The 27,091-nt window shown below is 41.7% G+C and overlaps 1 protein-coding gene across 15 annotated transcripts in view; it reads right to left on the bottom strand.

Annotated features, from left to right (window-relative positions):
- Window positions 1-27,091, bottom strand: part of foxp1b (forkhead box P1b) — a 210,224-nt gene that overhangs the window by 75,501 nt on the left and 107,632 nt on the right. For all 15 annotated transcript variants that reach the window (XR_004568602.1, XM_034212290.1, XM_034212288.1 and 12 more), the window contains one exon: window positions 25,523-25,678. Coding sequence is in view for 14 of the 15 variants with exons in the window: in XM_034212290.1 (XP_034068181.1) it covers window positions 25,523-25,666 (144 nt within the window). In the remaining variant the exon portion in view is untranslated. The remainder of the gene's footprint in view (window positions 1-25,522; window positions 25,679-27,091) is intronic.

Raw genomic sequence — 27,091 nt, 5'->3', positions numbered from 1 at the left:
GAATAAATTGAAGAAAACAACCCAAGAATTATTCGAAATACAATGGAAAAAAATGTGTTAAATATTCATTTCCTCTCACTTGGGTAGTGGATTATTGGCTTAGCTGTTCTTGCATAAACTACGTTTTAATTTAGAAACTAAACAGAAATCTTATTTTATTTATTTATATATGTATTCATTGATTTATGTTTTTATTTATTCATATATTTATTAATTGATACACATTTGATCCATTTACTGGACATTATACTTTAACTTATTATGTCTATAGAATCTCCATTTCATTTGATCTTTTAGTTGCATATTCTTACCTTAACTTCCTTTGTTTGCATAGATATTTGTATTCTATATTTTGTTATGAATCTTTGATTTGATTATCTCATATTTTCTCTTGGACAAGAATAAGGTATTCTGAATCTGATTATGATACCTGGTTACTGGTCTCGAGTAAATCCACTTAGTTAGATTCCAGCACATGTACCTTACAATGAACAAAAGCACCGTCGCCTTTATGGGTTTTCTTTGGTTTCCCACTGCCTTGAACTGTCCTGACCTGAGACCTAACACATCAAGAGCTGCAGAGGGAGAATTCCCAGTGTGAGTGTGTGTGTGTGTGTGTGTGTGTGTAGTGAGAGTTCTTCCGAAAGGAGAGGATTCTCTATAAATCACGGCCAGTCCAATTGGCTATGGATTGAGTTGCAGCGGGGACAGACAGCTCCCTGGGAATAGCAGTGTCTCTGTTGAAGTCATTCCAAGATGGGTAATATGATCCTATGCCGCCAGGAATAAAGAAAGGGAAGAGAAAAGGAGGGGAAAAAATGTGATTGCTCCGGCCATAAAGAGGAGTAATCTCCAGCAGGGTCAGACACATCACCCGTCACGCCGGACTGTAATGTATTATAGTCTCACAGGCAGATGATGTGACACATGGTGGGCCACACTTTTCTGATGGTTCAAGAACTCCTTTTTCTCCTTATTCAAGGAATTTTTCAAATCTCATATTGACGTAGTTGGAAGATGTGGAAGGTCTATGGGAAAACAAAGGAAGGCCACTTCTGGTGCCAAGGAAAGGAAGTCCAATTACTAGGAACTGATGGCAACCCTACCAACACAATTAACACCAATTTAATAACAATTTTCTGTAGCTTAAAGGCATTTACTGATCTTCAGATCGACCACTACAGATCGTAGGCCATCAGAATTACTCGTAGTCATCTGGGATTTAACATTGGATTGTCCAACAACATTCTCAGTTCTCAGTGTTTATGGACTAACATGTAATGAAAAACAGTACTTTAAGTGTAAGCACTTTTCCGTACCACCTCGAGCTTAATTAACATGCGGAGTGCAGTGTGGTGACAGAATTGGCCGCCCTCAATCTGCCTGAGCCACCTTCAGCTTTAGGCGCTGAGACCTGCAAGACCGCAGGCTTCAATAAATGTCGCGGGAGAAGATGATCACGACTCAAATTAAGTTAAGCACTAAGCTCGAAGGGCTTACATAAACATGTGATGGAAATATTAAACAAACTGCGGGAATAGTAGGGGGAGATGGTTAAAAAAAAATCCTGATGCAACTTGAAAACCATTTGAATTAGTGCAATTGGGTGAATAATTTGCCCAGATGTTGAATTGTCATTGATGACTGAACATTGCACATGTACAATAAATCACCGTCCCCCATGTTTTTCAGAGAAAGGCACTTAGTAGCGGTTGGTGTGAATAAGAGGTAAAAGTAAAATGCAGGTGGCAGAAGTAGCCCAAACAACAAGCACTGCAGGAACCAAGGGCATGTGGGCTATAGAGCTGCTGGGGGGTGGGCGGGGGGATGACAGACTGCTGTTCAACTCCATTAGCTGCTATGTGAGAGGGGTGCATCTAGCAGCACACGACCTGTGAAGAATCTTAGATCTCACTCTATCTTGGAATGGGGATTGGCGCATTAATTCTAGGAAACTGTAATCTCTCAAGCAAATCAAATTACTCTCATTAAGCGCAAGAAGAAAACTGCCTCTGTAATAAGTATGTATAAAAAGTATTTATTACCAATAATCACCTCTTTAATATGACTTAGCTTACAACGGCTTTTTTATTTTTGCTGATTAAGTTTAAAAACGGGGAAACAAGGAAGGGCACATGCTCATATGCGTAGCTTTTCGCGCCCACACACACACACAAGCAAACACACACTAATACACAGCTCATGGAGTTTATGAGAGCGGTTGATACAGTGATTAAAGGGGAGGGTAGAGGGACACAGTGCTTGAGGGCCATGGAGAGGACGTGCCTCTCCTAGTCATAAAAACACACCTCTGTCTTTAAGCCGGCACCGGAATCGCTCTCGGTGGGTTCACTCGGAGGTGAATCGCTCAAGAATTTACATGCAAAGTAGCACATGTCATCACCCAGACTCGCACACGTAGCGTTGCGTTGTAACTTGGCATACGCTCACTGACCGCCACATATTTGCTGCGGTTTGTGAGGTTGACCCTGAGCAATAATGCTATTTCTGAAATACACACAGCTGCTGTGGCCTTTTTCCTCTCATTTGCATTATGTATGTACATGCAAGTCCTACTACTCCACCAACAGTATGTTGAATGGCCCGATAATGCTCATTTTCAGGTTCATATTTATATGTAGTGCCTCTACTGAGACATGTCTCCATGCTTTAATGTTCAAAAAGCTCTTTATTTTCCTCATACTGCCTGTGCTGCAGCACCTCTTTTCACCCTCTGTCTGAAACCAGAGCCCATTCTGCTCTGATTGGTTAGCTGGCCGGCTCTGTTGCGATTGGTCAACCGCTTGGAGATGTCCCGCCCCTTAGCCTATCACGTACAATGTGATGTCACTATGTCACAGAAGTAAACAAAGGAGTCCAATGGAGGCGATTTGTTTTGTGTGGGAGACAAACTCGCTCTGGAGGGAACTTTGAGATTTAAGCATTTGCAGACCATTTACATGCACTTAAACCTATAGGACCAGGGTATGGAATCCTGAAGTCTTTTTTAAGACCCTTTCCGTACATTTTAAGACCTCATCGCCACTTGGAGTTTTAACCGGTTACATTGGCGACACACTTTACCTCACATTTACTATATTCAGTATTGATTGTCCTTCCTCCTTATCTTCCAACCATTTGGACGCAAACTTGCATTTCCCCATAACGACGTTGTTTAACAACCGGCGTAAACGGACCTTCGCGCGCTATCAAGCAGTGAGCGTGCGATGTCCGGTTCAGATGACGTCAAACCCAACGGGATGCCATCAATAAACTACACAGAATCACACTACACACCTACGCAATGATTACATTCAGGCAGACTGTAGAATACAACCTCTTTGGACCATTTATATACTTATTGAAAACAAGCTACAAAATGTGATACCTTGGAAAATGCCGTTTAATACTTTTTAATAGCCTTAATTTTCGCTAAATTGATTTATCAACTTTTAACTTTTCAACTTTTTTAGACCCCGCGGACACCCTGAGAACACACTACTGGAGCAAAAAAAAAAAAAAAAGTGTTACAGGGCTCCTTTGATGTTATGCATGTGTTTTAAACAGCCTATAAAGCTTAATGACAGTGCAGGGCATAATGACTTGAAGAGTTAGGGATAGGGTAGTATTTGCTCCTCTTCCAGGATATGACATCATTCCACAGAGCTGCCAACTATAATTGCCTTGCTAGTAAATTGGAAGAGACGCAGACATCCTCCAACCCACTATTTGATTCTTTATTCACATAACCAATTAATTACTTCTGAAAAAAAGGGACAAAAACACATCAAAATGGGTGAGGGAAAAAAAAGATTGCCTCTACAAAATCAATTAGGACTGAGGGTCAGTGGGTCATTCATTTACTGGTTCAGCATAATTACCTGTTTTTCTTCCTCTCATTTACTGCTTTATTCATCTGGGACACTGGTGTCCCCGCAAACCAAAAGAAGGCACTTTTTTTTTTGTGATTATTCAAATTAAACATGGATTCCTGTGAGAAAACGTTGAAGGACTAGAATGCGCCAGAGCTAATGTGCTCCAAAAACAAACTCCCCTGAAGCTAAATGAGGGAATTCTATTAGATGTCAGCCTACATACTGCACATCTCTTCTCGTTTTTTTTTACAGGTAATAAATAAATAAATACAGAATCAAATTAGAAATCCCAAATTGATCTGATGAACATGCAAATATGCCTTCATCTGATTCTGAGCTTGACAAGAAGACAGGTTTCAGCAGTACTGTTGCCCTGTGGCTACAAATGTCTTCTTCTTTCCCTTTCTTTCAAAGAGGCCGCATCCACTCCTGCCTGTAGGAGAGTGGCTAAAAACACAAGACGACATTTAGAAACTGCCTTGCATTTAGATAAAGTCAAAAGGTGCTTGTCTTTTAACAGATATTCATGACTCCTCACATTAACACTTCGTAAACATCCACGCGTAAAGACAATTATTTTGATTGCAGGACTCTTGTGAGGCTTTTTCCTTCCTCTCCGAAACATCTCGTTGAAATATGTAGGGCAAGTGCTTGCTTCCTGGCTCGCGCTCAGGTGGTTAAAATAGACTGAAGACGTATTAATAGAGTGGTGGGTAACTTTCCTTTTTTCCTCCCCTCTAGGTTACAATCCTTTTCTTTTCCCCTTTTGGTGGCGAGTCAGCGAAAAGGCATGAGCTGTGGCTCCCCACATGGCACCTGCCGGGAAGTGAGCCTTCTCTGGGATGTGCCAGGACACGCAGCTGAGCGTTTAGCCCACGCTCCTGCAGGCAGAGATACACGCGCCACTTCTTCATTCATGACTTCAAATAAAGCAAGAAAAGACTTGGAATCACCGGCAGACCTGATCCAAAGGGTGTCTAGGGAAAACAGTTCCACTAATGGCAGAATGAGTGGGCTTTTCCTACTAAACAATGCCTCATCTCTTATCAGACGGTGCTTGTGTCTGACCCTGCAGCTGGAGATGTCACAATACCAGACATTTGGAAGTTGATTGCAACATCGGTGAATCCCATGATTCTTGACACTAATTCATGACCAAGATTAAAAACTAGAAGAGGAAGAAGACATACTTTATTTAAAACCAAAGGGGACATTCACTTTAATATATTTTGTTATTTTACGTAACATCACACAGATAGGCCTGAAGTATACACTCACCAGTTAACAGTCCACTCATGGGTTTCGGTCCAATCGGGGCTTGAACCAGCAAACCCTCCAGTTCAAAAGAAAATACCCCACGTACTAGAAAATAAAACAATACATCCCTTGTACTTTAGCAACACTCCTTTGACCTGCCCCCATTAATTCAATTTCTTTATGATAGAGCATGAACGCACCATAGTGTAATTTTAAGAAGACAAGTGGACAAAGCTCAATAAAAACAAGCTTTCTCCTACTTCACTTCACCCCAAAGGGACGTGAGGTTCTGATGGCGTTATTATGCTGTGTCCCGCCCCCTTAGCCTATCACGTATCACTTAGCCCTGCTTGAAACGCCTACATTCTTTTGATTAATTCCTTGATATCACTACGTAACACTTGCTCTTCAATTGGCTAACGCTCCATCACATGATGACACATGATAGGCTAATGGGTGGGACAAGTGTTGGTGACCAAGTAAGCGGTCACAAATCACAACAGAGCCGGCCAGGTGACCAATCCGAGCAGACTGGGCTCTGGTTTCAGACAGAGGGTGAAAAGAGGTGCTGCAGCACAGGCAGTATGAGAAAAATAAAGAGCTTTTTGAACATTAAAGCATGGAGACATGTCCCAGTAGAGACACTAAATACTAATATGAACCTGAATATGTAATAAATGATAAATGAACCATTTCCAAAACATTTTCACTTCTTCAAATGATCTTGTTTTGTTGCAGTTCCTTGTGTTCGTGTGAGAGCCAGACAGACGAGGAGTCGAGAGGAGAGCAGAGGCGACTGTGATAATTGACCAAGATGCTGCTACCACTGAGTCCTCGTCCTCTCACCTCCAAATCCCAGCAGGCCCTGTTTTCAATTTAACACAGGACTTGACCAGATTTCGCTCATTGCAGGGCAAAGGCACATCTTTGACACTTTTACATTAGAAGCACAGCTTTCTGCTGATTAAAAACCTTCTCTCTGCCTCTCTCTTTCTACCGCTGTATGGCAGGAGGTAATGTGAGAGGGGTGTCCATTTCCTGTCCCTCCTTTCCCCCCCAAATCAACCACAAATAACTCGCAGCCTCCTGCACCCTATCTTGATTTCACTCCCGGAGATAAGGACACCATCTATTGTTTTCATCGAGCTTGAGTGCAAAGACAGAGAGCACGGAATTACTCTCAGATTGAGATAAATACACCACAAATCGCTAATTCAATCCGTCTTCGATGCCGGTGATGTTTAGAAGAGAGGGGGGGATATCAAAAGATCGCACTGTGAAACCGGAGTCTGGTGGCGTGATACCGGCAGGAGACCTCATCAAATTGAGAAGAAAAGCTAACTGTAACCTGAGTCAGAATTCCCTTTGGAGAGGCAGAGAGCTGGCACAATATGGCTGAGTATTAAATATGGCTTTTATTGGCATCCTTCATAGCTGTGATGGAAATGGATTTATAAGAGAACAGACTGAATATCACCATTTGGGCTCTTTGACGTTCATGACAAAAGAGAGCTGAACATAAATGAGTAATTGTGTTTATATACACCACATATTATGGTGTATTCCGAAAAAGACAATCTTCCGACAATGCTGTTTACATTTCTAAGAAAATCTATATTCCCATTCGTTCACATGATCATACGAAGCCTCCATCTTTGATTCCCCCAAACATATTCTTAAAAAAGGACTGAGTTGAATGAAACAAAGTATTTCATAAAGTTCACAATCTACCCAGAAATGGACTTTTCTTTTCGGCATGCATCTGTATTTGGTATCTTAGCAACGCACTAGTTCTCACCTTGACTAAAGAAACTACAAGTCGACAAACACTCGATTGTGCGGACTAATATGAGTTTATTCCGCTTACAGATATTTTAAACATGTGAAAGTTGGAGCAGTGATGACATTGGGATATCAAAACGGAAAATGCTGTGTGTATTCTTGACCCATATCAAATTCAGAATAATGTCATATTTCAGAATAATAGTGGAATATTAGTGTAACGGTACGTCCACACAGCAGCTTTAAACAAATCTTCCAACGCTTCTCTGCCCATTGACTTTGAATGGGGATGACGTCACTTTGCCTCGCTTTTCGCCGAACTGCATTGTGGAGGAGCGAAGCGAAGATTTCCAGGATTCAAAAGTTGAGCAATGTTCTACTTTTGAAGCTGAGCTGGAAGCGTCAGCCAATCAAATCCCGTTTATGCAAATCTGACAGTAGAAGCGCTCGCCAATCAAACCGCGTGTAAGCAGGGAGAACCAGACCGCAGTTCATTTCCTCATATTCCAAACGAGAAATTACGGTAGCAAATCACCCGGTTCTTTACGACCAGAACTATTAACGGGATACAAACCGGAGGAACCAGGCATGGGGGGAGGTGGCAGAGACAGTGGGTGAAACTGGTAGGTTTTCGCCTGTTTGGGGAGTTTATATATATATATATATATTGCTCGCATAAAATCCCCGGGGTTTTTTGCTTTGTATGTCGGGGGCGGGAGATTCATGTGATTGGTTGTTGGTCGCGTTGCTCGCAAAAAATCCCCAAGCTTTCAGACACGCCCAGCTCCAAGATTTTCAAGATTTTTGAAAAGCTGCTGTGTGGACGGGCCGTTAGACTGAAAGGTATTCGGTGGCTGTAGTGCTGGTGAGGGGCTGAGGGGGGCACAGTATTTACTGATGTGGTTATCTTGTCCTGTGACAGGCAGGACCACTCAATCAGCGCTCAGGCAAGCCTACACACACACTCCTGGGGAGCAGGCGTCAGCCAGATCTGATCAACCAATGCAGTTCCCCCGTGCCACAGATATCTGAGATGAAGATGATTACATGTGGAAGGGATGGAGACAGCATAGAGAGGAAGCAGAAAACGACAGAAAGAAAAGAGTGAAACCTGGAGGGGGGAACCTCCTCTAAAGGCAAGGAGATAAGTATATTTTAATAAGAACCATGTGCATCACTCCCTTTACCAGATCAAAGAGCCGAGCATTTATATTCTGGAGACGGTCTAACATTAATAAAAAAACAAGAACTCGTCCGTCCAGTAGAGTTACATACCAATTAAAAACACAATCCTGGCACAGTCCAGCTGACATTTATAATGATTCCTCTTTAAAAATTACTGACGTGTATATGTTATTAAAAGGTTACGAGAAATTTGCATTTAGCAATGAGGAAAAATAAATATAGTGTTGAGTGTGCAGATAAGAGCTCAGTAATTAGGAGTAGGCATTGCGGTGGTGGAAAACATTTGAAGAATAAACCTGGACTAGTTTGCTTCTTTCCCCGTTGCCCTAAAGATATTTTACATTATTCAATCCAAAATACCATCTTTCTGATTCTAACTTTTCTTTTTGCATGTTAATGTTTAATAAGAGCCCTTGGCTATCTATGGGCACAATTATTAGATATCCGCAGAGAGAAATTGAAAAATTAATCATACTCTCAATTTTTGTACTTCTCTGATCCATTGGAAATGGCTTTAAGAGATGTGTCCCCCCCCCCCCCCGTCACATGCCCACTCTAAACACAATCAATCCGCTGCCAGAGAGGAGTTGCTTGTGCAACAAAGACAATTGCATCAATACTGTAATTAACTGATTATTTATATGGTGGCACTGATGCACAACAACACTGATGAGCCGGTAACAAGTAGAGAGAATTACAGGGGTGCTTTACTTTGGCATCCAGTTATTTTTGCCGGGCCGGCTAAAATGATTGGTCGTGCTTTTTACAGCGCTACAGCTTCCACAGATGACATTTTTTAATGGATTTTTTGTCAAAGCACTTCAGATATTCATTGCTATCGGGATGTTAAGAGCATTCCATGGAATATAACAAAAAGTGTATCTCGAGCCGGTTTCTCAAACTTACCTACCCCACCTTTAAGTGACAAGAATGAGGAAAACAGGATTATATTGCTCCTATATTAGCTACTCTGCACTGGCTCCTATTAGCAGCCACACTAGAATCACCCTCTGTCTGAAACCAGAGCCCAGTCTGCTCTGATTGGTTAGCTTGCCACTTCTGTTGCGATTGGTCAACTGAGATGTCCCGCCCCTTAGCACGTACATATGCGTGAGTTTTTATGTCACTCTGTTGCAGAAGTAAACAAAGGAGTCCAATGGAGAAGTTTCAGCCGGTTCAGAGAGGGAAAAACCCCATCTGGAGGTACCTTAGTGGTTTTAGCCTTTGCAGACCATTAACATGCATTAAAACCTATAAGCTAAATAAATCTTATAGCTAGGGCTGGCTCAGACTTGTCATGAACATCATCCTGGATCCTACTATATTGTATTTTATTTTGTTATTAACATCATTTCATTTGTATTTTAGATTTACATTGCCATTTATATTTTCTATGTTGTAATTTTCTTGGTTTTTGAACACTGTCAATTATGTTAGTTGATCTATACAAACTGTAAAAACCACTTGAGACAAATGTGTTTTGTGATATTAAGCTTTATCATTTGATTTGAACCATCCAAAGTGTTACACAAAGTAGCACAGTGTATTATGTGTGAGTGTTAAAAGGTACAGGCAGAAGGGACATATCTCTCTATTGGCCCTGAGCATTACTGTTGGATGACACATTCTTATACACTCTTTGAAAAGTGCCGTAATAGGATGCATAATCAGAGGCAATAGTTCCTAACACAAAAATGACTTGGACCAGGTGCAGTTTTTCTATCCATACAACTCAATTACCGGTGCGTGGGCCCTGTAGGTTTTCTATAATCCTTGTTTTGGCCCCTCACCATCACTGTACGCAATCTATGCTAATACAATGTAGCGGCTATAACATATGCTAATGTGCAGACAAAACAGCATTAAGTTGACAGAGGGATGTATTCCACACTATCAAGTTTCCAAGTGGCAATTTTAGCTTTTGAAAGGCAAGTATACAATAAGCTATTATGTAGATTACCAACATTTCAGCACTGCTTAAATACTTACATTTCTATGCATCATCATTCTCTTGTGCACATACATATTATGGCTAAACATATTTACAGTACAAGTGGAATAAAGTGGGACTGTATGGCAATAATTTTGATCTACAAAAGCATTGCCATTGACTAAAAGAAAATAGTTGATAAGCAGAGTTGGGTGTAACGCGGTACAAAGTAACGCGTTACTGTAATATTACAATTTCTGCCGGTAACGGCATAGTGTGACGCGTTACTTTTATAATTCAGTAATCGCTCTACAGTTACTAACATTGCCCCGACACGCGTTACTTCCTTACTTTTATAAAATAATCACACTCACTGACAGACAAGAGGGGTTTCCGCCGCAGGTTTATATACATGTAGGCCTATGTAATCTGCGCGATTTGCGAGACCACATCTCCACGTGCAGTGCTGCATAAACATGGCTGAGTCTTCTCATCTGTAAACTCCCTCAACGGGGCCGCTCGCTCTCTTTTGTCGATCGCCCTCTCACGGGTGAACAGTTCAATGTCCCGCTTCATTGTAGGAATTCTGCCATGTCTCTACCACTTTAGTTTGACCATCTCTGTTACTAAGTTATGGAATACTAAATAAATAAGTAATTAGATACCTTACCGTTACTGCGCTCATAAAGAATGATAAGAATAATGCGTCTTGAACTGGTTTCATTAATTAGTGTCTTGACGTTTCACAGACTGTTAGCTTGTTGTGTGGCTGGTAGCCTATTTTAGAGCATAAAGAAAGACTTGTGTTATGTCTTCCTTAATGCAATAGTAATTGGGGGTGCAAGTGGAGTCTCGCAGAGGCAAAACTGTAGCGCGCTTACACTGTAGGTGCGCCGCAGTCTGCGTGATCTGCCTGTAGGGAGGGGCGGGCCGGCCCTGCGAGTAAAGTAACGAGTAAAGTAACGAGTTACTTTATGTAGAGAGTAACGAAGTAGTGTAATATATTACTTTTTTTTAAAGTAATATGTAATATATTACTTTTTTTTAGTAACGACCCCATCTCTGTTGATAAGTATATTTGACTAACAGCACAAAGGCAAATGTATGCAGTAACTTATATAGGTTAAAGCTTTACAAACTTGAGGATGTATCCATGCACAAAGCAACAACAATGTACAACAATGTACAACAGAAGAAGGTATAATTGAGTTAACAAATATTCAAACTAAGAAAATGTATACAACAATGCCTAACATCAACATTGTTCAGGCTTGTTGGATTACAAAATTGACATAATTCAGTATAATTAGATGTAGTACTACATTAGACTTGTATATGTGTTGTCTCAAAGCACCAGCATGTCTTAATGTTTCAATATCGCAATCAAATAAGGTTTTTTTCTTACAGTGCATCTTCTTTAACTGTGTGTATGTATGCACCATATACTCCAGGGCACATTCCTCGTATGTGTATACTGATTTCTGAGGTCATCTGGAGCACTGCATGTATTTACTTGTTGTAGGCTCTGTGCAGACCCAACACTTCAGTGTACAGCATGCACTGATTACTGACTGATCACTGAGGAGTGATCAGGATAGAGTTATTTAAGCTAGTATCCTAGCAACAAAAAAGGCAGTGGAGCTGCAAATAATGATTATTTTATTATTGATTAATCTGACCTTTATTTTATGGATTAAATGATTAATGTACGATCCATAAAATGTAAAAAATCAAATATCAAAATGAAGTCCATTAAAGTATTTCACTCTAAAGAGTATTTGGTTTAATACGATATACAATAGCAGAATAATATAACAGCATTTTCTGATATTTTTGCTCCAATAAAAAATAAAATGCAAAGCTGCTGCTACGATTAAGCGACAAGCGATTAGTCGACTAATGCTTGCAGCTTTATATAAATCTGCTCTAAACGGCAGTCTGTTTTTTTTTTTTAAATCTTTGGGCAGTAGCCACAATTTAAAGTCAGAATAACACTGTGACCGTGTGTCGGGACTTTAACCCAGGTCACCTAAACTGCTTGATAAATCGTTTCCAGTATCCCAGTTGTATTAGCATTTCAATATTAAATGTAGCATTGAGCGTCTGAGAGACATTACTCGTACTGTGTGTGTCTGAGAACCAGGCCAGTGATGGATCTTGTGTGCTCTCCATCTGCCTCCCAGTACACTCATGTAGGACTTACTCAATTTCCTCTACCATGCTTCGACCCCCGTCAACCAACCACACACACCACTTCAGGGGACATTACATTGACTTACATGCATTTCCTGGAGACTTATCCTAACCTTAACCATAACCAACACATGCCTAACCCTAACCAAGTCTTCACCCTAAAAGTAATGATTCCCCTCATGGGGACCTCCAATTTGTCCCCATAAGGGAAGCGAGTCCCCACACGTGACTGTGTAAACAGATGTAGGTCCCCACAAGTATAGTAATGCTAGGACACACACACACACACACACACACACACACACACACACACACACACACACACACACACACACACACACACACACACACACACACACACACACACACACACACACACACACACACACACACACACACACACACACACACACACACACACACACACACACACACACACACACACACACACACACACACACACACACACACACACACACACACACACACACACACACACACACACACACACACACACACACACACACACACACACACACACACACACACACACACACACACACACACACACACACACACACACACACACACACACACACACACACACACACACACACACACACACACACACACACACACACACACACACACACACACACACACACACACACACACACACACACACACTAAACAACTCTTTCTTTAACATCTGCCCAGAAGCTGCACTGCCGCCTTTTGTCCACTCACTGTCTCCTAAGGCATGTCATCCAGCTCTAATCAAGCAAAAAATGGTCATAAATATTTCTTTCTGCTAGATTTCACATTCACATTTCACGCAGGGACATGATATTTCCCCCCCCCTACCTCCAGGGAGTACCTAATGCAGAAAACAGTTACTTATATTCAAGGCTCATGTTCCTTCAGTCGAATGCAGAACATATTCCCCCGGTCGCAGGGGGAAAACAAGGGAAAAAAAGGGGGGAGACGAGGCGGGGGGAACCGTCTTATTTTCTGTGCCATTTACTGGCTAGTACTTTCACAGCCATCCCATTACATCTTGTCAAAGATTGTAAACAAGCAAATAACAACGGTGCATCAGAGACCACAGCGAGGTCTCTCTGCCGCCAACTGAGCAGGAAAGAAACATTTGTTTATTTTGTCCATTTAAATAATATATGCCTTTTTTTGTAGAGGAAAAAAAAAAGGTTGCACAAGGATTTATAGGAACCATTGTCTCCGGCCTGGCTAAGTATTTATGGCACATGTCATTCACAGGATGCGGAGGTGCCATCACTTTTATTTATGGCCAGACATCCCATCACGGCATATCATTCTCTAAATGGTACACAGCTATTCGCCAGTGAATACCGACCTGTGCCATTTTTCTCTCAAATAGAGGCCATGTCAGTGCTGAGCGTGCAGGGGGGTTGTTATTAATCACTGATACATACTTTGATGGGTGAATACATGTCAAACAATCAAATGTACTCTAAGAGACCTATGCATGGTGTGGCTGTCCGTGCGTGTTTACTTCAATGAAGGCTCATTTGATCATCAGCAGCGGTCATTCATCATTTTCCACCACGCAGGCTAAAAACACAGCTGTCACTTTGTTTTTCTGTATCACAGGAAACGGGATGCACAGTGTACACTAGTGCTGTAAAGATAAATGAAATGTCATTACAAGTACACCGAATGAATTCTATATTAGATATGTTTTTATTACAATCTTTTTGTCGACCTATAGCGACCAGTTGTGTCACCGCAGGGCTACTTATTTGATGGTTTTCAAAGGATGAGGCTTTCCATTTGAGTTCAAAAGGGACTAGTGAAACTAAACAAATACAAACATCATCCAGGACAATGTTGCATACATGTACATTGTGTGTACATTTCAAGCTCAATACACAAAATGAATAAAAAGGAAATCTGACTAATACTTTACTATATCATGATATTTTTAATAATAATAATAATATATTAATTTTATATAGCGCTTTTCTGGACCCAAAGACGCTTTACATTTGGGAGGGGGGGTATACAAACAAAACAAAACAAAAAAACAAACAAAACAAAAAAACACCTTGAAATGGTGGCTATGTACGGTGGGTGGCCGATAGGTGCAAACGCGCTCCAACGGCCCAAAACATTTCCATTGTAAGAAACACACTGCAGTTTCTAAAATAATGCAAATGTAAAAAACTAAATTGTGCCAAAACACATGCAAATGAAGAAACATCTTCAAAACCTTGGCAACGCATGCACAGCATTTAGAAAACATACTTGACCAGACGTGCGCAGCGTTTTTGAAATTGTGGAACTCGAAAGGTCTATGAAAATCAGATCATTAATAACATTACCTGTAAAAGAAATAATCACCGGAAAGTGATTTATTGACTCTTATACTGACATACTTTTCAACTATAGCCTATATACTACAACAGCACAACTGAATTCTTGAATTTCAGGTATGGCTTTTGTTTCTATAAATCATTATAAATAATGTATCAGCAGATGACGCAAATAATCCTTAGATTTTTTCCTGACTTTATTGTAGTTTTGCTGAACCAACTTTAGTGAAAGTACATTTACCAAAGTACCGTGCTCTCCTTTCCTTTTAAGCCACCTTATCCCAGTTGCATCACCTGTTTAAATCTCCTCTTTAACTGTGAGTCCTCTTGAAGCTGAGACACGGGGGGGGCACAGTTGCTCTGGGGAGGCATATCTGCAGTCTGTGTGCTAACAAACGGCAGCAGGTGGGAAACAGGCATTAAGCTAGCATCACCTAGCATCAATAGCTCCCCTAAGAACCCCCCTCCCCCCTTCTGTCACCCGACCTGGCCAGTGCTCGCAGAGAATGAACGCTGATGTCTATTACCCACATTGTGTCGAGAGATCATGAATAAGATATAAAAGCCGAGCTCACTACAGGATTTTCACATTAGCCTGTCTGTGTAGGTTGTGCCCTCTATGCATACATGTATACAAGCTAGTGCACGTGCTTGCATGTGTCATTCACGTGCACACACAACAACACTTTGGCGTCTTCCACTTTCACATCTGCGCCCAAAAGATGCCTCAATCCGCAACAAGGATTATGGAAACAAATAAGTGTTTTAAGAGGAGACAGTCCCGGTTTCAATTTCAATAGCTCATTTAACCCTTATCTGCCCAAATCCTTAGGGTCCATTCTATGTTAATTGGATCTACATTGCACAAGCATTGGGGGTGTTAACAAGCACAGCCTATGAATATTAATTACCCTGAAGTTTTCTGCACAGGAAAGACTTCACTGATACATATTAATTCTATGAAGTTTTTAAAGTAGTGCTCTCATTAAAAATGAATAGGCCATGCGCTTGAATGTTTTCCCAAGAGGAGATGTGCATCCTTAAGTCTATTCCTTAATAAATTGGGTCAGATGGGCTATCCTTAAAGAATAGCTTCTCCTTAAAATGGCATTATTATTCAACGAGATGTAAACATTCCAATCGCGTGGAGAAAAAGCTTTTTGTTGAAACAGGGTTTTGACAATGGCTATTAAAGGCAGTCATGTCTGAGCGTGTACTTTCCCAACCGCAGTCTCCTGAGGCCCTGTTAAAACGGTTACTTATTTACAGCACTAAACACACAAGTTGTTTAGCTAAACAGCGCAAAATTACTCTCTGTGCCTGCTTGTGTGTGTGTGTGTGTTTGTGGAAGGATTTGTGTGTGCATTGTCTTGATGTGGTGCATTCAGAGGCAGTTGTTGGCACTACTTTAAATAAAACATTGAGGATGCATTAGTCCTCCCGCTAGACGAGGCCTCTCTCTAAGCCGTTTAATACTGAACTGACGCAGACGTGTTTCCCCGTCTGCCTCCAGCCAGCTGCTGCAGACACCTGCTGGAAGTTTAGAGTTGCCCACTTCAGCACAAACACGCAGCCATCAAAGACCATCCGGGCGCCACACAATGAGAGCCACTTCACTCCTCTAATGATACCAGCATACACTTGCATCTTTTACATGGCAGGCATTTGTACGTCTTCGAGAGCGTTCCTCATCCACACATTCCTCATCAGGACACACTAAAGACAGTGGCGAACAGTGTCTATCACAACTGGACCTTCTGTAGACACCCCCCCCCCGGCATTATAATGTCCGTCTTTTCACTGAATTGTCGTCTTGAAAAGGGTACTCACAACAATTCCGCAACAACTTCATGTTCACCTGTTGCACTTGTCATTTCAACGTTAAAAACAATAAAACGGCATGAATTGCTTCGTCACATTCATCTAGATCCTCTGTCTCGAGCCAGTTAACTAGCGGGCCTTCTAGAGCACCCTGAAACCGAGGGGAACTCTGAAAGAATACGCCCATTGGCTACAAATCAATATCTGATTGGTTGATCAAACTGTCAGTCCAAACGTACGCTCTCATTCAGTGCAACGGCCAGGGCCTTCGATCAAGGATGTAGAATACCTTGGTTGAAGGATATTCTACCCAGAGACCCAGAACAAGATCTGATTGGTTGCTTTATTTTCTAACACAAAACCAATGAAATGCGTAGAGCGTGGTCCGAGAAGGACAAACAAATCAACGTAACACTGTAATATTACAGATCAACAACACAGATAGGATTCTCATTTATTCATTTCATATACATTTTATTACATTTTATTTATATAATTAAATCGATGTTTTGTTTGTTTTCTCTGAGTGTTCCAGGGTATTCTCTGAATACCTTGAAGACCCTGACGGTTCGCCACTGACTAAAGAAGATGGAGACTGAATCTGGGTTTCTTTCTGACTACCTTCAATGCACAAAACCAGTTTAGGAATTTGATGATGTGTTTGAATGTTCTAAAACCATGGATTATTCTTAAAGGAGTGCATACCCAACTAGGCCAGCAAACCCAGTTGTATAGAAGTCTATGAGATAATGACATTACCTCTCAATGGATTTATTACCTCAGTAAATGTTACGCAATCAACTGTATGGTCTCAATCTTGAGTTTCAGGTCTTCTTTAATACAGTATGTTGTTTATCTTTATAAATATGGTCACGTTTAGAGTGGGCGGAGCAACCTTGTGATTGACAGGATGCTAACACAGTGTTGTTTCACAGTGTGTTATTTTTCACAGCAGTTGAATGATTGTTTTGCTTGGTTAATAGGTCGCATTTATGGTCCATAATTAAATATCTGTTCAGTTGTTTGACAACAGGAACAGAAAACTCTGAAACCTCAAATTCAGGAAGTGTGTGTTGGGCTGCATGCAGGTCCAATATAAGTGGTGATAGGGAGCAGCAGGGTTAACCAGCAGAACACCCAGGCTGTGTCCGACCCGCTCCTTACTGTAATTTAGTCGACAAAAACAAAGAGAGGAAGAGATTCAGGAGTCAACATATTGTTTAGGTAATTCTGTGTGGAAAGAGGTGTTTACAAAAACACATCTTTGATGCCATTAGAACTGTGAATGTACGTTTTCATTGTTTAAAGGGAAACCAAAGCACTTTGACACAAGTTTCTTAAAAGGGTGTTTAGGTTTCTACTGAATATACAAAATGAAGTTATGGAAGAACTCCAGAGAAAGAATTGTGAAGCCAAATAAATGGCAAATTCAAGTGAGTCATCACTTTTTGCTAAATCTGTTGCACTTTAAAGCATTTTGCTTTTTTCCATACACAAACTTTCCATTCTCGTCTAGGTGAAAAAACGTATTTTAAGAATGGATGAAAGACATTTACTGTCTTCTTCAAATGACTTTAATTCCCAACAGGATGCCTTTAATACCATTAGTGACTGTAATGTTACTGTAGAGAAAGTCCCATTACTCACATGTTAATGTTAATACACTTTGTTTCCTTCCCTTTGTGCTGGAATGAGACGGAAACTAAGATGAGTGAGTGTGTGATGAGTGAGTGTGTGTGTGTGTTTCAAATAACTCCTGTGATCCCCCTCCTGCTGCCCACATAAGCAGGGTGTGTAAACAGGATGTCGACCCGAGCAACAGTCAACTATTTTAAAGTATGGCTTTGGCACACAAGCAACCTGCGCTTCATCTCTTCTCAGTCGGAGAGCGGCGGCTGGAGGTAGACTCAACAAAATGGATGAGTTCAGAGCTGGATGTCTTGGAAGGCATCCACAAGACAAAGGAGAGGTGCTGGGTGGTTTACCTCCCAAAACCTCACTAACAAAACCTTGGTGACAACAGGATTTACAAAGTTGTACCTAGACTAAACAGATTTATTTTCTGATTAGCAAAGAAGGAGCGGTGTTTAAAAAGCAATATGATCCAAGAGGAGCTTTAGTGATCATTTCAGTGAAACAGGCTTTGCTATGATAATTATTCCCTAGCAGCGCATCACTGTTCAATTTTCACCTCCATCTGTGTGATTATTAATCAGATCACACATCAATTGCCAGAACCAGCAAAGAAATTCAGCCTGTAATAAAACTGTCATGTGCTGTGGTATAAAGACAGATGTTGCCAGTTGTGTGATAACATAATTAAACTGTTCAGTGAGGGATTCCATAAAATTATTCAAATTGGACGAGCACTATCATTTTACCAATAAAGCAATTTGGGGCAATATGCAGTGTCATAACACTGATGTTATCCTCTCCGCCAGATTTTCCAATAAGTTGGAGCCTCTGCTTGGCCTCCTGTGACAATATGAACAATATACATTAAGATACCTGAGAGCTGGGAGAGATGGAGGAGGAGGCAGCAGGGAGAGATATCAGATGTTTCAGTGTGATTTTGTTTTGTTTGCACACATTGGCCAAACTGGATAAGCTGCGTTCTTCTTGTGAAACACTGTATTTCAATCCACACACAGCGCTCTGGCGCTCTCGCCCTCAGCTCTGTGGAGGGGTACATGCGATTATCAGAGTTCTGACTCTCCTCTCTGACCTCACGCTGTTAACTCCCCCAGTCTGACCATTAGCCTATAATGTGGACTGAGCGCCAGAAACCAGCAGGCACTGGCAGACCGCCTTTCTGTGCTGAAAATACTTTTTATCATTGACTTACATTGGGAAGGACACGTCAGTCAATCAGCAGATGCATTCGTTTTTTTTACTGCCAGGACAAAATTAAAAAAAATAACCCTTTTTTAGAGCAGCCCATATTATGCTTTGTGGGCTGTTCTCTTTATTGTAGTGTGTTATCCAAGTTTCAATGCATGTAAATGGTCTGCAAAGTCTAAAATCCCAAATGTTCCTCCAGAGACAGTCCCACACCCCCCCCCCCGTCCCTACCTGCCTCCATTGCACTCCAATTGGTTTACTTCCGTAACATAATGACATCACTATGTTAACACTTGCACTTCTATTGGCTAGCTCCAACACATTAAAAGGCACAATGTGGTGAGACACCTCTAAACATTTGACCAATCACAACAGAGATGGCCAGCTAACCAATCAGAGCAGACTGGGCTCTGGTTTCAGACAGAGGGTGAGAAGAGGTGCTGCAGCACAGGCAGTATGAGCAAAAAAAAAGAGCTTTTTAAACATTAAAACAAGTCACAGCAGAGAGACAAAATACAAATATTAACCTGAAAAATTAAGGAAACTTGCCACTGAGCACCTTACATAGAAGTAACGGGGCCTCAAACACAGTATCCAGTTTTCTTTGTAGATCCATGGTTTGTATATCTGTGTGTTTCTGGCTATGTACAGTGCCTGTCTGACTGTGATAGCTTATCATGTAGCACCTCCCCCTGAAGCTGAGCTCAGTGACAGTGGTAAAGACGTGCATTTCCACCTTCTCAAGCCTCCACCAGGGACCATGTAAGCCCTGCATAATGCAAACGGTAAACCGGTGCCCGCTCAGCTCTTTCTGCGGCCAGCGTTATGCGTGTCACTCTCTCCTCTCTGCACACGCAACGCCACGGACACCTCCGCCACGCAGGCAGGAAGGAAGAAGAAGAAGAAGAAGAAAAAACACATAATTGGCTGGCCTTATCTTGCGATGTGTAACAAAGCTTTAAAGGCACTTGTTTGACAAAGCAGACTGGATGGATGTATGTGCAATAAAAGAAAAGCAATTATTCATCCCTGTTTTAGTTTTTCCTTTGAGATATTGTTAAGGGGATTTGTACAGTATCACTGAGAGGAAAAGACATTTTAGAAATCTCTCAAACTTGATTAAAAAGGCTCATCTAACAGGCAGGATATTAATATTTAATGCTTTACAGTTTACAGCAAATTTCAAGTGAAGGAATCTATTGCTCGGTTAAACATGTGAGAATGCTTTGCCGAGATCGACCATTCATCACAGGAAATACGTGAATGTCCTGAAGGCAGCAGCACCAAGCTAATAAAAAGTCATCATTGTGTATTTGACTGCGACACAACACTGCTTCCTGTTGCAAAATCATTCAAATCACAAAACAGGTTATTGCACAAACACTCTTCTTGTGTATTTTTGTTTTTGTTTTTTGCTCTCCTACAGTATCTTCACTTCCTCATGAGGATAACGATAAAACCACAACTTCTGCAACGCAAACAAAAACACAGAGAAATAAAACACTGGGGCAAACACTTGAAGAATGTGTTATATTCATGTTCTATTAAAAAGGAGATACTCATTTATTATACACAAGCAGCTGCAAACAAATGAGCGCAGCCGGAAAAAAGCAACAAGATGCACAACAAATATTTATAAATCTATTAGGACACGACCGGTTTCACTTTGAGTTCCCCAAAAAGTGAAATGTGCGACGTTACGACAGCGTCTTGGAGCGGGGAAAAAGGAGACTTCTTCTCCTCCTCACTTCTTAACAAAACAGTGTTTGACTTACTAATAGAGATGCTTAAATCGAGCTTATGGTCCACTTCCCCCAAATCTGACTAGTCCACAAGATGAATTCTCCTGTCAGAATCAAGATGATCAAACAGATTACAATTATTTCATCCCCCATCTTTATTAATGAGGACTGTCTTTCATAGTTATGTTCCCTAATAAGAATAAATGATATGCCACTGCCAGGTTTGTTGTTCGCGCTCACTCAGGGGATTCTCGCACGTTTGCACTTTGAGATGATTTTAGATTGATTTTTGCCTCACCTAAAGGGGTAATGGCATCTGTGAGAACAAAAGAACGCACTTCAGTGTGTCGTATTAGTGCGAGCTGCAAACACAACTTAAAAGAGAGGACTGTGAAATGCCACAAAAGTAAAAAGTTATCAAGTAATTGAGCGAAGATCGTAATACCCCGGGGACAATTAACATGGTTCATGGTGCATGAGTGAACATCCTGGGTTAGTCTAATGGGAGAATAAAAAGACTGCCTGCCTTCCCAGTATCACAAGCCTGGTAAGTAGCCTATCAAAGCCCAGTGTCAGGAGCTGAGAGTGAGACATCTCATCCTCCGTCCTCATCCACGCGCCATTTGTCACACACAACAATTAATACGCCTCCCTCTGTTTCAACTCCAACCGCAGGCCGCAGAAATTAACTATTGGATTTGTTTAAAAGGCATGAAGCAACATAGCGATGGCTATTTAGGACAGTAGAATGCATAGAGCAGAAAATGCAACTGTAATACAATGTATTGGGAAGCAGTTTTTTCATTCCTTTTACTGCCAGGACAGATCCCGGAGAGACAAGTCTATGAAAAAATGACCCTATGTAAAAACATATTAAGAGTCAGACCCTGTTGGTAGGGCTGAACGATTAATCGATTTTACATCGAAATCGCGATTTTAAATGATGCAATTATCAAAATATTATTATTATTTTATTTTTTTTCAGTCATCCACACCAATCAGAAGTGCTGTGCTCCACATGTACCAGCCATTGTTAACCAATCAGAAGTGCTGTGCTCCACATGTACCAGCCATTGTTAACCAATCAGAAGTGCTGTGCTCCACATGTACCAGCCATTGTTAACCAATCAGAAGTGCTGTGCTCCACATGTACCAGTCATTGTTAACCAATCAGAAGTGGCCCATGATAGAAGGTGATAGACAGATTGATCCAGTCTCCTGCCAAGTATATTTGAAAGTGCCTTCCCTTTCCAAAAGGCTTCCAATGGAGCTTTCCCAGATGGTTTGGTGAAACCAACCATCTGGGTCAGGTTAGTGATGCTCCATCACGTGTTTCTATTACAGGGTGAGTCTTAAACTGAAGCTTGACTTTAAAGCAACCCAACGGAAGTTTCATGTAAGTTTAGTTCTTTCACTCGTAGCTCGGGCTGCGGGGCTGCTAGAGACGGGAGCACGTTGATGCGACCTTCCTAGCCGGAGATATGGCCGCATTTTACAATAAACTTCAAACAAATATCGCAAATCGAATCGCAATATCTGTCAGAAACATCGCAATTAGATTATTTCCCCAAATCGTGCAGCTCTGCCTGCTGGTGGAAAACAGGGTGCATGCTTGGACTCAAGTCTAGCTGGGAGGCTTTCATCCTCTCTTGGTGTCAAGTGCACATCTACAGTATGACACTTTCTTTCTCGTTCTCTCCCTCCACCCATAGTGTGTCATATACGTTTTTGTGCATGTAAATGGTCTGCAAAGGCTAAAATCCCAAAGTAAGCTTTGTCAAAAAGGAGAGTCTAAAGCCTATAGCAGCACAACTAGGGGGAAGCTTCAAGGTAAGCCTAAGGGAGCCCTAACTATAAGCTTTATGCAAAAAAGGAAAGTCTTATAGATTTGTGTGCATGTAAAGGGTCTGCAAAGGCTAACATTCCTCCAGATGGACTTCCTCTCCCCGACATCCGCCCCTGCCAGAAACACATTGATTGGACTACTTTGTTTCTGTAATATACTAAGCGGCGGGACATCTCTAAGCGATTGACAAATCACAACAGAGCTGGCCAGCTAACCAATCAGAGCAGATGGGGCTCAAACTCATAGACTTCTATATAAAAGACATTCAGAGTTGGCTCCTTGTGGAAAGCAGGGAGCATGCTTGGACTCTTGGCTCTTGTCTAGCAGGGGGGCTTTACTTTAACCCTCTTGGTGTCAAGTACACATCCATGACACTTTTTATCTCTCCCCCCACCCCTTTGTGTCAATTCATCAAAGTTGTACCCCTGTTGTCTTTGCAGAGCGAATCAGAATGTGCCCCTGGCAAAGAATGAAGGAAAAGTCAACAGGAATTAAGTTTCAGTGCAACTGTTTACTCAACTGTGGCCTGTAGTTATTGAAATGCTATCCATGGTTTTGTGTGACTACTGCAGTAATGAATTCAGTATGGCCGTGACTCTCACTGACGGCATGCTCGTTTTAAGCTGGAAAAAAAGGGTGGGAGGTGGGGTCTGGAGCTGGGGGAGTGGGGGTGAAGAGCAGATCTGTGAAGGCCTAAACAACTAAAACGCTGTGTTTATTTATTGATCAGCTTTAGGCAATGATGTATTTCCCAAAGATTAGACATGTTCTGTCTCAGGAGCATCTATTCTATCAAGGAACTCTGTGAAATACCCTTGTCTTTAAGGTTGTTTTAAACTTGAGTTAAAAGGCATTGATCCCATTTTATACCCAACACTAAACCCAACAAGGACAGATATTACATTACATGTCACTTGTTAGACGCTTTTATCCAAAGCGACTTACATACATTCAATACTGTGGACAATCCCCACAGGACCAATTTGGGGTGAAGTGTCTTGCCCAGGGACACAACGACATGCTGACTGCAGTGGGTTTTGAAGATATTTTTTTTTTTTGGGAGGGGGGGAAGTTTTATATTTATTAAGCGCAAAAACACCATTGACAATGTAACCCTTACCCTTTCTCCATTCATGTAGTAATACGTATATTGTACACATCAGCCTACTTGGTTTGCGCCTAGAATATAACTTTTATTTCCTGTTATCCCACATTATAATTCTCAGGATTAAAGCCTAATCCGCTCCTTTTTTTATTTATTCCAATAGTGTCTCACTTAATTCCCTGAGAATCGTGCTTCACACAGGTATCCTGTTCCAAGGCACACACCATGTACTTGTAACATGACGACATCCAAACAATGTGGCCTGTGCTGCATGTTTGCCCCTCCAATTATTCATACATTCTCTCTACTCAAATAAATCAAGTGGTGGTAAAAGAGGGACATCATTAAAATATACAACTTGTAACAATGTAAAAATAATCAATTATGAGGTCATTTTACGTACTATGTCAGTGATTTATAAGTAGGGATGAGCAAAATCGCTTTGATTTTTTTACACATTTAATTGTTGGGCCATCATTGCCTTTATTACAAAGACACATTGACACTTGAAAATGGTCCTCTGGTTAGAATCGTAGTTTGCTGAAGCCCAGTAGATGGTCCACAAGCTTTACCAAATGCTATCTGGCAGGAAAATATGGATGATGTTTACCTTAATACCATGTCTAAACAGATACAGCTGATTATGACTGCATTGACCCGTGTATTACACCGAGGGAGATGACAAACGGCTAAGCTGTTTATGAAAAGGGTCTCATTCTTTGTGTTGTCAGAATGAGATATGAATGAATTTACTGGTTATCATCACTTCTGACAACAGATCTGTGATCACAGTGTCACATCATCATATCGCTCTGATGTCATGACGATACTGCCATGAGATGATGGATGATAACAGTGAGTTATGGCTCAGCTCTATATGTTACAGGGCCCAGTCTCCAGTGTTGCAGGGTGCATCGTGTTGCCCTCCCTGAGCTGACGGATGTGCTGTGACACCAGACAGCGGCACACAGCCTGTGCATCATCACCAAACAGCTCCTGACAACAACCGAGTCGTCCTGTCGGATGGACCCAGATAGCAGCAGACACACTGATCTTTTCAATGTTGTTCCCTTAAACGCAGTGTCGTGTGCCACACATAACGCTGACACCAACAGAAAGAGCTTGTCTGTTTGCCTCACAGTCTGAGACGCTGAAAATGTTTTTGGGCTCTGAACGCCATCTCGCCGGTTAACGCGGCAGAGTGTGGCATTAGCTGTGAGTGTGAGGTGTGTTTACAACGAGCCAGGGGAAGATGCTGTCATCCCATTGGATGTCACGGTATCTTAACTGTCTATAAAATCCTGCGACACCTACACACTTAAAATATGTCCGCGATAAATATTTCACTGAAATGCAGATGCCGCATGCCACGATAAACACAACCAAACACAATCACACAGAGAGAGCACTTCTGCTTCTTTAAATATTCCAAAAGGGCCTGAATATACATAAATAATAATAATAATGTGTTTATGTACTAGATGTACTTCGAGGTGGGATTAAATATTAAGTGGCACTTTAAGAGGGGGGAAGAAGCCTGCTGTTGACATGTCTTAATAAAGCAAAGACAGGTGCGAAAGTAGGGGGGGTGTACCTGGTGCTGTTGGAGATGCAGGAGGTCAGCGGCAGTCACCTCCACTGACGGCGTGGCACTCTTAGCCCCGCCCTCCACGCTCGCTCCTCCATTCTGATTGGCTAGTCCGTTGCTCGTCGCCTCCGTCCCAGATTCTTGCATCATGGCTTGAAAAACCTGGGAGAAGACACGGAAAACAGGGACGGGGAGAAACAGCTGTTAAAACACACTGCAATGAGGTCGCATTTTAACTCCGGGCCAAACTATAAACATCTGTCATATCCTTCCCACACAATTTCACTTTTATTGCAGGTTTCCCTGTTTGTCTGTGCTTCCCTGTGTCTTGTTTGTTTGCTTGTAGCATGTGCACTGAGGCAAACACATGCTCATCCCGCAGAATAATGAGCCGCCCTTTTGTGGTGTTTTTTCCGGGGCAGATTCTTTGCAGATGACAAGTCTGTGTACTTTGAGAAGAGGGTTTTGTTTGTGTTCTCCATTATGGAGGGTTGGGGGGTCCGGCTTAGATGGGAGGGGGGAATCCAACCTGAGTGAGAGGAGCCCAAGAAAACAGTAAACCTCCAAAACAAAACACTTTCTATGGAAATGGATATATTTACTCGCATGGCTCCCAGAAGAACCACGGCCGAATGGCTTTTTAATGGGAAACAGGGGCGACTGTGTGAGGCCTGCCAAAGGATCTCCATGAGAAACATCCAATCTGAGGCCGAGAGAAAACAGTCAAATCCTTCAGGGGTGCTCAATTAACACCAAAACACAGGTCTGAATATAAATAAAACCCTTTGACTTGTTGTCTTTCATAACTTAATCCAGCTCAAAAGGATAACATATAAATACTGGTTGGGCGTTATGTAGAAGTATGACAGCAGTAATCTGTTAGATGTGAATACACAGCTATTTGCTTACATTGTACAACCTCTGCTCTGCTTTTGGATACACAAAAGGCAGGCAGACTGGATGCCCCCACCCCCGCAACCCTTGCTCAGTCTCTCTTGGGACAAATGCCAGTGACGGCGGCGCATTTCTGTGCCCCCGTATTCCTCAAATCAGTGGGATGATTTACAGCCATTGTGGTTCGGTCGAGGCCTCGGTGGCGCACGGCGTCTAGCCCCCCCAATTTCAGGGCGGTTAATGAAGCTGACCAATTCAGGCAGAAGCGAATTAACTTGGCTGATTAATTATTTATATGAAGCAGAATAAATGCCTTTAAAACACTGGGGCTCATCATGAAAGAAGGTGAAAATGGAACTAAATGCAGATTTACGGTGTTGCGTTTAAGGCGTGTAATAGGAACGGGGGCCAATGAGAGTTAATGTGTGTCTCCAGAGGTGCAGATCTAAACAAGATGCAGACACACAGCCCAGACACCGTGGGGACACACACTCAGGCTGACAGACAGGAAATTGATGTTGACAACTTGTCACAGAAGAATATTTACAGAGCATAGGTGAGATACTAATCTAGATGTGGGGGTTATTTAAAACCATTGTTTGTGCATTTCAATATATACTTTAAAGCAAAATCACTCGCCAATCATCAGATCTCCAAACCCTAATGTCTCAATCGCAGAGG

This window comes from Gymnodraco acuticeps, unplaced genomic scaffold (assembly GCF_902827175.1).
Source record: "Gymnodraco acuticeps unplaced genomic scaffold, fGymAcu1.1, whole genome shotgun sequence".
Lineage (NCBI taxonomy): Eukaryota > Metazoa > Chordata > Actinopteri > Perciformes > Bathydraconidae > Gymnodraco > Gymnodraco acuticeps.
The sequence above is the reverse complement of the archived record's forward strand: the minus strand, read 5'-3'. Positions and strand labels throughout refer to the sequence as shown.